Source organism: Halichoerus grypus, chromosome 6 (genome assembly GCF_964656455.1).
Source record: "Halichoerus grypus chromosome 6, mHalGry1.hap1.1, whole genome shotgun sequence".
NCBI classification, from domain to species: Eukaryota; Metazoa; Chordata; class Mammalia; order Carnivora; family Phocidae; genus Halichoerus; species Halichoerus grypus.
In genome coordinates, this window is record NC_135717.1 from 16,487,164 (window position 1) to 16,501,835 (window position 14,672).

General features: G+C 54.9%; 3 protein-coding genes across 5 annotated transcripts in view; 2 read left to right on the forward strand and 1 right to left on the reverse strand.

Moving 5' to 3' along the window:
- Positions 1-844: 844 nt before the first annotated feature.
- Positions 845-5,908, forward strand: LOC118524185 (cardiotrophin-2). The gene is made up of 3 exons (XM_036074245.1): positions 845-860; positions 3,660-3,796; positions 5,450-5,908. Exons 1-3 carry the CDS (start codon positions 845-847, stop codon positions 5,906-5,908), a joined length of 612 nt encoding a protein of 203 aa, XP_035930138.1.
- LOC118524208 (cardiotrophin-1) lies at positions 1,855-10,875 on the reverse strand. 2 transcript variants are annotated; one of them, XM_036074295.2, is made up of 3 exons: positions 10,820-10,875; positions 9,538-9,656; positions 1,855-7,846 (listed from the first exon to the last, which is right to left on the reverse strand). In XM_036074295.2, the coding sequence occupies exons 1-3, from the start codon at positions 10,842-10,844 to the stop codon at positions 7,382-7,384; spliced, it is 609 nt and encodes a 202-aa protein (XP_035930188.2). In that variant the 5' UTR covers positions 10,845-10,875; the 3' UTR covers positions 1,855-7,381. The 2 variants fall into 2 exon arrangements, with proteins under 2 accessions (XP_035930188.2, XP_077930714.1); XM_078074588.1 differs by having other exon boundaries at positions 9,538-9,653; positions 10,820-10,861.
- Positions 10,876-13,292: 2,417 nt separating this feature from the next.
- The window catches only part of BCL7C (BAF chromatin remodeling complex subunit BCL7C), a 40,543-nt gene continuing 39,163 nt past the window's right edge, over positions 13,293-14,672 (forward strand). Inside the window, exons 1-3 of one of the 2 annotated variants that reach the window (XM_078074587.1) lie at positions 13,293-13,540; positions 14,062-14,140; positions 14,472-14,580. In XM_078074587.1, the coding sequence (XP_077930713.1) occupies positions 13,449-13,540; positions 14,062-14,140; positions 14,472-14,580 (280 nt within the window). In that variant the 5' untranslated portion in view covers positions 13,293-13,448. The remainder of the gene's footprint in view (positions 13,541-14,061; positions 14,141-14,471; positions 14,581-14,672) is intronic. The other variant, XM_036074294.2, reaches the window with a different exon arrangement.

The window sequence follows — 14,672 nt, forward strand, 5'->3', positions numbered from 1 at the left end:
GGCCTCCGTGTCTACGGAACCACACGCACCCTGCCGGGCCTACACATGCTACGGAAGGAGGGTGCGAACGTGTCCACGCGGGTACATGCAGACCTGTGCACACAGAGCCACACCCGTGATCCCTCTGGGATCATGACCCGAGCCGAAGGCAGAGGCTTGACGACTGAGCCACCCAGGTGCCCCGAGGGCAGGGAATTTTGTCTGACTTGTTCTTTGTTCTATCCCAGCACCTGGAACAGGGACCAGCACACAGTAGGTGTCGATACTATTTAAATGAATGAATGTGAGTGCGCTCACGTGTCTGGTGTGGGCCCGTGTGCCAACGTGTGGTGTGTGTGTGTGTAGACGTGCGCACGCTCCTGTGTCTAAGCGTGTACCTCGGCGTGGGTGATGTTGCTCACATGCCACCACTCCCACCCCTTTTCCAAACTCCTCGGAAGCCAGGGCCCAAGGCCTGGGTCCCAGCGGGGCGGAGCAGGAGGCGGCCTCCTCACGAGAAACTGGATCCCTGGACGTGCGGAGCAGCAGGGAGCAGGGCGGCCCCTTTGTCCCCCGATAATCCCCTCCCGCCTTTGACCCCTCCCTCCCAGCAACCAGGGTTTAAGGTCGAGTTTGGGGACTGTAGGGGACTAGGGTGTCACCTCAGTGTCCCCTTCCCTGCCTGTCCCTTGCTTCTGGGGCTTCTGCACCTGTGCCCCCCACACCCGCCCTAGGGTGTGACTCCTTCCCTCCCTCTTGGGCGGCCTCAGCGCTCAGCCCAGGTATAAAGCCACCTGAGCGGCAGGAGGACAGGTGCCCCAGAAAAACCCAGAGACTGGAGAGAGGAAGGAGCCAAGGAGAGAGCATGAGCTATCCGCTAGGTGAGTGTGGGGGGCGGATGGAGTGCCAGGGCCTAGAGACCAGGAGGGGAGGGGTACTCTCTGGACTCTCTGGCCCTTAGGACTCAGGTACCTGGCTGTCTTTGCTTGCTAGGAACCTCCAAATCCTTACACACAGAAGGCTTCGTTCATCACTCATTCATTCATTCAAGAGAATTACTGAGTGCCTATTATGTGCTAGTAGTTTTCTAAGCATTTGGGGACACAGCAGTGAACAAACAGACAAAAAGCTATGGTCTCATGGAGATTTCATTCTGCAGACAGACGATACACATCATCGTCATAAGTAAGTAAATTATGGGGCGTCTGGGTGGCTCAGTCGGTTAAGCGCCTTCGGCTCAGGTCATGATCTCAGGTCATGATCTCTGACCCTGCTCCCTCTCGTGCTCTCTCTGTCTCCCTCTCTCTGTCTCCCTCTCTCTGTTTATTTGACAGAGAGAGACACAGCGAGAGAGGGAACACAAGCCGGGGGAGTGGGAGAGGGAGAAGCAGGCTCCCCGCCGAGCAGGGAGCCCGATGTGGGGCTCCATCCCAGGACCCTGGGGTCATGACCTGAGCCGAAGGCAGACGCTTAACGACAGAGCCACCCAGGCACCCCCAGTAAATAAAATCGTTAAAAAAAATAATAAGTACGTAAATTATAATGCCAGTTTGATATAAGGTGAGTGCAGTGAGCCAATTTTTTGAATGAATGAATGAATGAATGAATGGGCCTTCACTTTCAGCCTTCCCTTAAGTTCTGAACTTAGGGAACTCAGGAATGTAGAAAGGGGAACAAAAGAGGCCATCCCAATTTGCCTCTCATCTCCATTGCTTCCCGCTGGTGACCTTAAGCAATTCCCCCCCCCACCCCTCCACCCCCGCTGAGCCTCAGCTGGGACCGTAACTGGGCCTGAGCTGTAAGGGGACAATTCGCAGCATTTACTCAAATTTAAAATGAGCACACCCTCCAATCCAGATATTCCTTCTTTCTCTCTCTTTTTCTTTCTTTCTTTCTTTCTTTCTTTCTTTCTTTCTTTCTTTCTTTCTTTCTTTCTTTCTTTCTTTCTTTCTTTCTTTTTCTTTCTTCTCTTTCTTCCTTTCTTTCTCTTTCTTTCCTTTCTTTTTTCCTTCTTTCTTTCTTTCCTTCCTTCTTTCTTTCTTTTTTTTTTTTAAAGATTTTATTTATTTATTTGACAGAGAGAGACACAGTGAGAGAGGGAACACAAGCAGGGGGAGTAAGAGAAGGAGAAGCAGGCTTCCCACTGAGCAGAGAGCCCGATTCGGGCCCCTGGGATCATGACCCGAGCTGAAGGCAGAAGTTTAACGACTGAGCCACCCAGGCGCCCCTTATTCCCACTTTCAAAAGTGCCCAAAGAGTCTGGGATAAGGATGTTCATGGCAGCATTCAGTCATTCAACAAATATTTATTAAGCTCTGTGCTGGGTGCTGGGGAACCAGCAGCAAATGAATCAGGGGAGGTTTCCTCTTTCCTGGAGACAAGATTCTAGGGGCAGAGACAGTAACAAACAAGCAGACAAATAAATAAATAATGAAATAGCAAGTCTCTGAAGACTATATATGAGGGAGAGGGAGACGCCTGGGTGGCTCAGTCAGTTAAGTGTCTGCCTTCGCCTCAGGTCGTGATCTCAGGGTCCTGGGATCAAGCCCCGTGTCGGGCTCCCTGCTCAGCGGGAAGCCTGCTTCTCCCTCTCCCTCGGCCTGCCGCTCCCCCTGCTTGTGCTCTCACACTCTCTCTCTCTGGCAAATAAATAAAATCTTAAAAAAAAAAAAGAAATAAGAAATAAATCAGGGATGGGGAGGGGGCTTTTGATATCCGGTCAGGACAGCTTATCTGAGTTGAGACCTGAAGAACAAGAAGGAGCCAGGGTTGGGAGGTTTGGGGGTGGCCAGGGTGGGGCCCAGGAAGGCCTGAGGGGGAATGGGATGGGAGGCCAGTACAGAGGGGCCAGGCCTTGTAGGCCGCAGGAGGGCTTTGGTTTACACACTTCCACTGTGTGAGGTGCGAGCAGAGGGAGGGTTCAGGCACAGGAGGGATCTAGTTGAACTGGGGGGTTGTTGGGGGGAGGGCAGCAAAGGTTGAAGCAGAGACGGGGGTGGGGGAGGCTGCTGGCTCTAAGAGTCCAGGGAGAAGGTCTGGTGGCTGGGACGCAGGGGGGTGGCAACGGAAGGAGGGGGAAAGTGGATAGATTCTGGATGCATCTTTTCAACTTTTAAAACTTTTTATTGAAAAGAACAAACAGAAAAGTACACGAGTCATGAAGCGTACAGCTCAATGAATTTTCACAAAGTGATCATATCCTTGTCATGAGCACTCAGATCAAGAAACACAGAGCTGGGCTGACTACATTTTAAAGACAGAGCCGATAGGATTTACTGTGGGGGTGGATGTGGAGAGCAAGAGAAAATGAGGCACCAAAGAGGACCCCAGGTTTTGACTTGAGCAAAGGGAAGAATGGAAGCCCCCTTGCCTGAGGTGGGGAAGGCTGGGGGAGGAGGGTGGAAGGGGACCCCAGAGTTGAGTATTGGATACTTCGAGTGGAGATGCTTACTAATACCCAATAATGTCAAGCAGGAAGTTGAATACATCGGGTCTGGGGTTCAGGGGAACGTTCTGGGCGGGAAATAATCTTACAGGGTGCTGCTGCCCCGACTTGGATCCACAAAATTGTTGCAGGCCACAAGGGCTGTGCCGCTTTGAGGAGCTGTGACACAGAATGAATGAACCAGCAGGCGGGCTCAGGGTCAGATTGGATGCCGACCTTTGATTTCCTCCACCAGCCCAGCTCTGCCTGCTGCCCCTGCTGCTGTCACCCCTCAGTCCGGGGGCCCCCATCTCCCCAGCTGAGCCCATCAGTCAAGCCTACAGCCTGGCCCTCTACATGCAGAAGAATACATCAACGCTGCTGCAGACTTATGTGAGTGACACTGGGCACAAGCAGGGGACGAGGGCAGCGGGACACTGCCCTCCTGGCCCAGCCCTGGGTGCGGAAGCAGAGCAAGGCCAGGAGAAGGTTCCCTCCGTGAGTCTGAGGGTTCCGGGGCTCTGTCAACTAGAGACTCGCTCGGACAGTGTCACTGATAGCTGGTGACCCAGGGCTAGTCGTTCCTTCTCTCTCTCTCCGTCTCAGCTCCCTCATCTGCAAAATGGAACTGTGATCCTGCTTTTGCTCACCTTGCAGGACTGTTAAAAGATTCAAAGGCGGGCGCCTGGGTGGCTCAGTTCGTTAAGCGACTGCCTTCGGCTCAGGTCATGATCCTGGAGTCCCTGGATCGAGTCCCGCATCGGGCTCCCTGCTCGTCGGGGAGTCTGCTTCTCCCTCTGACCCTAACCCCTCTCATGTGCTCTCTCTCATTCTCTCTCTCTCTCAAATAAATAAATAATTAAAAAAAAAAAAAAAGATTCAAAGGCAGCACGAACAAAGAAAGACTTTACAGGGTCGTGATTATTTCCACAACCACCTCGTGCTGGGTGCTCACGTGAGCCCTATGCTGTGCTGGGCACTCATCCCCATTATCTCGCTGACTCCTCAAACAGTTCTGAGGGACGGAATTATAATCAGATAAGGAAACTGAGTCTCAGAGAGGGTGAATAATTTGCTCAAGGTCACACAGCTAAATCACTGGCAGTGCCAGGATCTTAAGCCAGGTCTGTGGCATCGGACGCCTCCCCCACCCCCCACACTGTCTAGAAGCTCAAACTAGCAGTCTCCTGGCTGAATCTGACCCACAGATGTTTTCTGTTCGGGCCATGAAATACTTGTTCAAATTCTGAACGTGGCTGCCTGTCTCAAACAGGCACAGGGGCCCTCCTAGCCCCTCACCCCATCTTAGTTCTGCCTTCTTCCCCAAGTTACACGATCCGCCTGGCCCCTAGCCAGGGTTTGTGACTCCTCTTACTGTACTATATTCCAGGCCCATGTGAAGTTACTAAATCTAGTTTCTAGTCCCATAGCTGCCACCATTCCCTGGGTAGCTTTGGGCACCCTAAGCCTCAGTTTCTTCACCTGTGAAATAGGGATGTAGGACTAGGAGGTCTATCAATCTGGGGATTTATCAGTGTGCACCAAGATTCTGTGGGTCTAGGTTTGTGGAGGCGAGAACTTTAATGGAGAAGGCACTCAACTAAATTTAATAATGTTAACAATTATTTATTAATGATTCTAATAAAATAAGCACAAACAACTAAATGCTATGAATAAAAAAGAACCATATAGACTCTAACTACATTGTCAATTATTTAGACTGAACAGAGTATAATAAATAATATAATCACAGTGTCATGATATTAAGATGTTATAAACAGTGGCTTATTATGCCCTTATTGTACGCCAGGAGCTGTGCTAAGTGCTTTCTATCTATTACTTCTTATCATTTGCACGAGAATACTGACGCCTGGCAATTACTGAAGCTGCGATTCAAAGTTGTACAACTTGTACATGAAACTGCGAGGCTCTGTGCTAGGAGATGCCCACCAACTCCCCCTGGGAAGATGTCAGATGTGAAGTCGGGGGAGCCCCAGGGGACCACTTTAGTCCCTGCACTCCCGTCTGTCTCTGTCTCTCATGCAGCTCCAGTACCAGGGCAGCCCCTTCAGTGACCCCGGCTTCTCAGCCCCTGAGCTTCAGCTCAGCAGCCTGCCTCCTGCCATCGTCTCCTTCAAGACCTGGCATGCCCTGGATGACAGGGAGCGGCTGAACCATGCCCAGGGGGCCTTCCTGGCCTTGACCCAGCACCTCCAGCTCGTGGGGGACGACCAGAGAGACCTGAACCCTGGCAGTCCTATGCTGCTGGCCCAGCTCGGGGCTGCAAGACTCAGGGCCCAAGGCCTGCTGGGCAACATGGCTGCAATCATGACTGCTCTGGGCCTGCCCATCCCCCCAGAGGAGGACACTCTCGGCGTTGTCCCCTTCGGAGCCTCAGCCTTTGAGAGGAAATGTCGAGGCTATGTAGTGACCCGGGAATATGGCCACTGGACAGACCGAGCTGTGAGGGACTTGGCTCTGCTCAAGGCCAAATACCCCGGATAGAGGAGGCAGGACATCCTGTCAGAGGCTGCAACACTTCTTTCCCAATGGACTCTTTTCTGCCTTGCTTCTTGGCTAGAAAGGAGACACGTCTTGTCTAGCAGACAGGGTGTGTATATTTGGGAATATTTCCTAGGAACCAGGCCCCAAGTCCCTGTTGCCTGGGCCTTTCCCGCCTAGGTCCAATGGCCTCCCTTCCAGATCTGGGTAGGACTCTACAGGTATCATTTCGTGGAGTCTCAAGCCAGTGGTCCTGGTTGCCCACATCCTGGGTGGAAAGAAGTGCCTTTTTGAAGAGGCTTTACTTCCCACTCTGCAGGGAGAGGACAGCTGGTCTCTTTCCTGGGCTCTCCCTGAGACCTTCCTCTTCCTCTAAGTTTGGGGAGGTCGAGGGGCTGCCTTCTTGTCTCTACCTCACTTCCTGTGGGAAGCTATGGGCTTTCTGAGCAGAGAGGCCTCCCTTCTTGCTGGAGTTCATTGCCTCCCCTAGTCTACCTCCCTGACTAGGGCCACTGTTCCAACTTTCCATCTTGAGGGACTTCACTTCCCGATCCATGGAAGTCCAGTTGAAAAAAGTAAGGAAGACTCCTGTAGATGTTTCCAGCTCGGGGCACATCCACTTCCTGTTCTAGAGTGACTGATGTTATCCCTGGCCTGGGGGCATTTGTGACTCTCCTATTTATACTGTGGCCTTTGGGTCTGTCTGGGGGACCAGGCTGTGCCCCAAGGATTCTGTTCTCCTCAAAGGTGTCTCCCCATTTTCAACAACTATATATACCGGTAACTCTAGTGTTCTTTTTATTTTTAAACATTTTATTTACAAAAAATTAATTTATTCTCAGAAATAAACTCTTTTAAGGTGTTGTTGATCTTTTCTCTCCAGAGACCTGGCTTGGGGGGAGGGGAGGTGCAGGGACAGAGCAGAGGAGGTGAAGGAGGGGAAGGACATCCAAGGGAGAAGCAAGCACGGCCCACCCAAAGGGCAGGGATGGGGGAGGGAGAGCGCAGCAGGGGGAGTGACACTGTGGGAAGGTGGCCGAAATCTGTCTGGAGGAGCCCTCCCACCCGGGCTAGCAGGCACCTCCCTGGCCAGGGAAGGCCAGAGTTGATGAGGTGTCCCCTCCTTGAGATGAGGCTGAGAGGTACACATGCTCACATGGGGCCAAGGAGAGCCAAGAGATGGAGAAAAGGGGGAGACAAAGAAGCCCCCCAGAGATGGGTGAAGGGGGAGACCGAAGAGAAACGGAGGCAGGCCCAAGCGGTGGAGAAGAAGCGGGGCAAAGCAAGAAAAGGATGTCCACGGGAAGTCACGAACACACGGAGGTCCGACAGGGAGGCACGGAGAGCATACAAAGCAAAGAGAGACGACAGAGGCAGGGAGAGAGACGGAGACGGTCGGAGCTCCCGAGGCACCGACGGAGAGACGGAGACGGACGCCGAGCGGACGACAGCGAGCTGCAGCCCCGCGCCCCGCGCTCAGGCCGGGCCCCCGGGCACCAGCTGGCCCAGGTCGCCCTCGGTTCGGCTCACCCACTCGCGGTAGAGGCCGCACACGCGGAGCCCCAGCACCTTGGCAGGGAAGACGCCCGCGGCGGGGCCGGCGGCAGAAGCGGCGGCGGCGGCGGGCTCGGCCGGGGGCCCGCGGGTCTCGGCGCCCAGCGCGGCCAGCACGGCCTCCACCGCGGCGCCCAGGGCCCGGGCCTGGCGCGCCGCGTCCTCCAGGCGCCGCAGCAGGCGCGGCGCGCGCGGGTTCAGCTCGGCCTGGTGGCGCCGCACCACGTCGAGCAGCGGCGGCAGCGCGGTGAGCGCCGCCGCGTCCAGCCGCAGCCGCTCGGGGGCGGGCAGGCCCGCGTGGCCCGCTGCCGGGGCGCTCAGGCCGGCCACCGGCAGCCGCGGGGGCGAGAAGCCCGGCAGCCCGAAGGGGTCTCCCTGGTGCTGCACCTGCGGAGACACGGCAGTCAGGGGCGGGGGGGGGGGGAGGCGCGAAAGGGGGGCCCGCGAGGCGCGACGGAACTCCCCCACTCCCCGCTCCTCCTCCGCTCTCTAGGGCCTCAGTTTACCCCCTCGCAAATGACGCATTCGTCCCAACACAGCTGTTGCGTTTGAGATACTACAACACACACACACACACATATACACACACAAAGTGGGCTTTACACCAGCGCCTGTTTCCTCGTCTCTCAAACGCAGACAACAGTATCAACTTCATAAGAGTAGTTATGAGCATGTTAAAATGGTTCAGGCAAATCCTGGCCCACCGAGGGGGCACAATAAATGTCAGCGATTTTATTAATGCTATCCTACAGAGCGGGGTGCCGATCCAGTCTCCACCACCTGCTAGCTGTGCAGTTTCATGCGAAACCATTTCCCTTCTCTAAGTCTCAGTCTTCTCATCTGTAAAATGGGGGATCGGCTCCCCAGCCTGAGAATCCACACAGATACTGCAGAAACCTGGTCTGTTTCACTCTCTCCCCCCATCCTCCACCACCTCTGCGCCCGTCTGGCACAGAGCAGGGGCTCAATGAATAACTGTTATATGAACGAAGAAATTAAAGGAGATTTGTAATTTGTAAAAATGCTACAACAATACCATTTATCCTTTGCTAACATCTTGTCTCTGATTCAGGCACTGTTTGCTGCTTTAAACACATTATTCCTAATCTTTCCAAATGGGTATGATGATTATGATGATGATTTTTACAAATGAGGATATGGAGGCTGACGAGGTAAACTGACTTGCCCTAGGTCATCCACCCAGGAAAGGACAGAGCTGGATTTTGAAACCAAAGTTCATAGCACTACAAAGCTAGTTCTTTCTATTACCCCACTTGCATAATTGTTACATCATTATTTTTTCATATTACCATTAGTGCCCAAGGTCACAGCAAGTTAGCAGGCCTATACCCTCCTTCCATTACACTAGAGTAACTGATGGAAATATCCTCCTTCCTTGGGCACGGCCCTATGCCCAACCAAAGATATTAGCAGATTCCCCTCCTCTGTTAAAGTCCCCTCTTGGGCTGGAATTTTTGCCCCAGATTGAAACCCTTTTCGGTCTCTCTGCATAGCATAGGTAGAAGAGTTCACAACTCATCTTGTCAAACTGTCTCCTTTTATAGCTGGGGAGACCAAGGCCCATGGAGGTGAGGTGACAAGACCACAGAGAGCCTGGAACCTAGGTTTCCTGACTCCCAGATCAGAATTCTTTTCACTCTCTCAGCCTCTGTCTTTTTTTTTTTTTTAAAGATTTTATTTATTTATTTGACAGAGAGAGAGAGACAGAGAGGGAACACAAACAGGGGGAGCGGGAGAGGGAGAAGCAGGCTCCCCGCTGAGCAGGGAGCCGGATGCGGGGCTCGACCAGGACCCTGGGATCAAGACCCGAGCCGAAGGCAGACGCTTAACGACTGAGCCACCCAGGCGCCCCTCAGCCTCTGTCTTAATGCACTGTGGGGGGAACCTCCAAGCTGAGGCAGACAGAGGGGCATTTGGAGCACAGGGAGAGTCCTCTGGTTTGCTCCAATTTCTGTATCTGGGAAATGAGGTCGGAAAAATGGGTGGTCAGGAACCTCTGTGATCTGTACTTCCCCGTTCCTCAGGCCTCTGGCACCCCCACCCCCATTCCCACTCACATATTCCTGGAGCAGCTGCTCAGCATATTTGGTGAGGAGGCGGGCAAGGCTGTGTGTCTGACGGATCTTGGCCTCCAAGTGGGGAAGGGGTGAGACTGAGGAGTCAGCCTGTGGATCTTCTGGTGGGAAAAAGGGGGAGGAATGAGGGCAGCCCAGACCGCTGCTCCTTGACTACTTCTTCCAGGCTGGCTCTTCCTTCCTGAATCCACAAGTTCTGCTCTGAATTCTCTAACTTTTAAGCCAGGCAGCCTCTGTCCCATTCCAACTGATGGTAAACGAGGCACCGGACATTTGCCAAACAGTTGTCCCACCTGAAATGTATTCCCTGACCCCAAATCACTGTTAAATCCTATTAAAGCCAAATTCAAATATTGCCTCCTCAGTGTGGCCTCCGGATTCTCCTCTTCCTTAAATTAACCTTTTCCTTTACTTAAGGCCATTTGTTCATACTCCCAAGGTTGTTTTTTCGACAGCTCTTTTATCTGTGTGAACTGGCCTTAGCCTGGGAACCCTTTGAGGGAAGATTTCATATATCCCCGTACATCACTGATTGTTGGTGAAATTTAACATCACTGAAGCACAGAACTTCAAAACGAAATGCTCCTTTAAACCCATTCTACAGATTGGGAAACTGATGGACAGTCTGTGCAAGACGCTGGACTGGACACCTGCAGCATCAATGACTAACCTTTCCTAGCGCAAGCTAGGGGGTGGAGCCCCGGAAGGACGACTACATTTCCCGAGATGCCGGCGCACGTGCCAAGGCATGCTGGGGAATGTAGTCCCGGCGCGGCAACTCCCGCCCCGCCCCCCCTTCCCCGCGCCAGAGTTTCCCACCGCTTGTCTCTATCCTTAACAGCCTCGACTTTCGTCTCCTGTTGTCACTCATTAGCTCCTGAGGCCCAAAGACTTCCTTCCCTAACTCTATCCCTCCCTCTGGTCCCCAGTTCTGATTCTTTCTCAATACTCAGAGGATTCAGGCGTCCAGCCCCAGCTGCGACCCCAGTCCTCTCTCCCAGGGTGTACTCGAACCTGTGATCTAAACCCTGAGCCCAGGTCCCTGAAGTCACATACCAGGCCTCCGCTAAACTCTGGCGCTTGTCCCTTCCCACAGCTCACCCACAGCTCACCCGCTCGTTACCTGACACCCGGGCCCTGCTCTCCCCAGCTCAGGCCGCTCCCTTCCCGGACCCGGGGGTGGTGGGGACCCAGACCCCAGCTTCCAGCCCTTCTGACCCCTGCTCCCCTCAGGCATTCAACATCCAGCCCTTCAGCCCCTTACCCAGACTTCCCTCCCTCCGGCTCATGCTGGCCCCTGGCTGATCCCGGTTGCCTACACGCCCCCCTTCCGAGGGGGGGGAAGAGGGGGAAAGGGCTAGGGGCGTGGCCCGGGCGCAGCCAATCAGGGCTCAGACCCCAAACAATCCCCCCCCACCCGCCGCCCGCCCCAGGCTGGATTCCTTGGCTCTGAGCTCAGCTCCTTACTTGCACGGCCCAGTCAGGAAGGGGGCCTGAGGGGGGTTGGCAGGTTGTCTGCGTGGTGGGCTCAAAACCTTGAGGTTGGGTGTGCCGGGGCCTGGGAAGCAGCCCTGGTACCGCCGGGAGGAGGAGGCTTAGGCGAGGGCTTAGTGAGCGAGCTTCTTTTCGGAGAAAGCTGGGAGGGGGGCGCGGTGGATTAGAGAGGGTGGAGCGGGCAAGACAGGAATGTGCTGGTCCTCCCTCCTGTCTGGGGGGGAAGGGGGAAGCTGGGTGCGAGAGAGGCCTCGCTGAGGGCCCTCAGGCTTGGGCCACACCTGCCCAGACAAATACCTCCTGGCCTATCTTAGATACTTTCTGCTTGCCCTCTCTCGGCACACCTACTAGACGGGGAGTAGATAACAGCCGCTCACTTCACCTTACCAGGCCCAGTACGAGAACCCCTCTGATCTACTGCATGTAGACCTTCATTCTCACCCGGGAACAAGCTTCAGAGTCAGGTACAGGGGGTCATACCGACATGTCAACCCCACTGACCTGGTGCAGATAAACGATGAAAGGTCTGCACGCACTTAATACGCATAAGTGATTCCCAAGCACCTACTTGTCCTGGGCTCTGGGACCCAGAGACGATCCATACTTGGGTCTCTGGCCCCCTGAGGAGCTCACAGTCTGATGGAGGCGACCATAACCAAGAGCAGGTAATGGGGTTTGTGAGTGAAGGGACTGGGAGGGAGGCCTGTGTTCCTTCCGTGAGGATATTACCATGAGCAGACAACTGCCAGAATAAAGGAAGGTATTAACTGGCAGAGAGCATAGGAGATGCCATTGAAGTCAGACTGTTGGTAGGGGCCACAATCACACACTTACTAACGGTGAATATGTATTGGGCATTTACTATGTGCAAGGCATTGTTCCAGGAGTTACATGTTAACTTACTTTCATGTTATAGTTGAGGGAATAGAGATAAGTGAGTTGTCCAAGGTCACTGGACAAGAAGAGCTGGGATTTTCCCAGGGGCCGTTTGGCTCCAGAAATTCGGTCATAATCCCCCTCCTATACCTTAACCCCTCCGGACATAATCACACCAAAACACACAGGGACAAGAGCCAAACCCTTGAAACACACACACATAGTAACACATGTCATATCTGCCAGCAAACACAGATTCAAATAAACTCAACCAAAACACACTCATTTTACGTAAACTTTTAACTGAAGTATAATATACATAGGGAAAAGTGTGCAATTTGATGACTATTCAAAGTAAATATACTGGGGGGCGGGGGACCAGCACCAGATTACCAGATTAAGAAACTGAACACGAGCAGTCCAGGGGCTCCCTTTTAGCCTCTCCCAAGGGTGACCACTATTCTGACTTCTCACACCACAAATTAGTTTTGTCTCTTTTGAACTTCATATAACAGGAATTACACAGTGTATCTGATTTCTTTCACGAGACATGTCCCTGTTGTGGGCTGTAGCAGGACATCACTCTGCTCTGTGCACTGTATGAACAGGCTACAGTTCAGTTCCACTCTGCTCTTGATGGGCTGTTTCCAATTTGAGGCCGCTATGGACAGTGCTATGAACATTCCAGTACACATCTCTTGGTGCTCATACCCACGCATTTCTGTTGGCTGTTAATGACCTAGGAGTAGCATTGCTGGATCGTGTGAGTTCAGCTTCTCTAGAAAACTGCCAGTTTTCCAAAGCGTCGCTACCCATTTCCACTCCCCCAGAGACATGAGAGGTCTAGTTGCTCTACTTCTTTGTCTACACTTGATATGGTCTGTCGTTCTCATTTTAGCCATTCTGGTGGGTGGAGACTTACTCATATTTGCGGCGTCTGGCCCGTCATGGGCACTCAGTGAATAGACCGCTGAATGAATGGCTGGAGAAAGACCTGGACAGTGCGGGAGTGACAGCCAGGGGAGGCTGGACACACACCCTGCACACAGCATTCGGGGCCGCCCCCCGCCCCCGCGCAGAGGACGCGGGCCGGGACAGTGACCCTCTCGCGCCCCCCTCCCCCTCCCCGTGCCCACGTGGTCTGAACGCACCTCCTCAGCCCAGCCGCGCGAGTCCTGGCGCCAAGCTGTCCCCAACCCTCCCTCTTGGCGGCGGGTAGGGGGCGCTGCGCGTCGGGGCGCCCCGAGGGGGCGGGCCCGGTCGGGGCGGGGCTGGCCGGCTTCCAGGCAAGGGCTCTGGCCGCCCGCGCCGCCGGGCCGCTCCGGGGACGGGCCGGGGCGGGGCGCGGCAGCAGGAAACGGGGCGGGGACTCGCGGAGGCGTTGGGGAGCGAGGGAGGGCGCGGCCAACTCCCGGAGGGACGGCAGGCCGAGACAGCGGCGCCCGGCTCTGGCGCCGAGCCTGAGCCCGCCGGACGGGAGGCGGCCCAGCCGCGGGCTCGGCCTCGGCCCCAGTCCCGCCAGCATGGCCGGCCGGACCGTGCGGGCCGAGACCCGGAGCCGGGCCAAGGATGACATCAAGAAGGTGATGGCGACCATCGAGAAGGTCCGGAGATGGTGAGCGCTGCCCGGGGGGCCAGGGATGGGACCTGGCGGGACCACTCTCTCCCAAATGCGTCTACCCTCCCTTCGCCAGCCGTGGCCCCCAGGTGTTAGGTGTGCCCCCCAGCTGCGCCCTGGAGCTGCAGGGCTCTGTCCCCGTTCTGGTTACACCCTAGGGTCTACAAAGCGTGTTCCCAAGCCGTACGCTCATTTATGCCCCGCCCCCTAAAGCTTTGACACTCCTCCTTCAAGTATGCCCAGGATCTTCTTCGCTATGGTTCCCTGCCGGGCCCTCAGCCTTGCTCCCTTGTATACCCCAGGGGTCTGCAGAGCCATGGCCCCAAGCCGTACTCTCTCCCCAGAGGCACCCCTGTGTATGGCCTGGGCTCTGCAGGACTCTCTTTCTCCTTCTAACTATATGCCCCATTAGCAAAACCGCACCACCCCCACTTCGACAGGTCTCCCCAGATGTGTTCAGCTCCTGGGGGGGTTCTCTCCTCAGAACTCTGACCCAGTCCCCCCCCACCCTCCCACAGGGAGAAGCGCTGGGTGACTGTGGGCGACACTTCCCTTCGTATCTTCAAGTGGGTGCCAGTGGTGGACCCCCAGGAGGAGGTGAGCAAACTCTCCCACACCAAGCCTTTCATCTGTGCGACCCCAGGCGAGCCCCTCCCAACGCTGGCCTCCACCTCCAGTCCCACTGTGAGACCTCAAATGCAGCAGCCGAGACAGATGTTAACAATTATTAGCAACTCCACCCCCTTCTCCCTTTTTCTTGCTTCAGACCCCAGAGTTCAAGACCTAACCCAACGGTGTGGTGCCAGCCTCTGTCACCTCATGCAGGGCCTTTTGCTTCTCTGTGCCTCAGTTTCCTTATTTGTACAGTGGGGGCTTTGCAAGCACTAACTGGAAAACTGTCACTGACCCTTACCCCTCTAACCCCCAGGAGCGACGGAGGGCAGGTGGCGGGGCAGAGAGATCCCGAGGTCGGGAGCGGCGGGGCAGGGGCGCCAGTCCCCGAGGGGGTGGCCCTCTCATCCTGCTGGATCTCAATGGTATGTAGGGATCCTGGGATTTCGGGGGGCGGTGTGGGCTGGGGGATTGAAGGAGGGGATTGAGACCTTCAGGCCCAAACTTCTTGGCTTTT

What these genes read in the sequence shown, in the direction of transcription:
- LOC118524185 (XM_036074245.1), top strand. An exon ending in CAACGCTGCTGCAGACTTAT is followed by an intron (nt 3,797 to 5,449) that starts GTGAGTGACACT and finishes TCTCTCATGCAG; the next exon opens with CTCCAGTACCAGGGCAGCCC.
- LOC118524208 (XM_036074295.2), bottom strand. Translation starts at nt 10,844, where the DNA reads ATGAGCCGGAGGGAGGGAAGTCTGG. An exon ending in CCGGAGGGAGGGAAGTCTGG is followed by an intron (nt 9,657 to 10,819) that starts GTAAGGGGCTGA and finishes TTTTCCCACCAG; the next exon opens with AAGATCCACAGGCTGACTCC. An exon ending in AGCAGCTGCTCCAGGAATAT is followed by an intron (nt 7,847 to 9,537) that starts GTGAGTGGGAAT and finishes GTGTCTCCGCAG; the next exon opens with GTGCAGCACCAGGGAGACCC.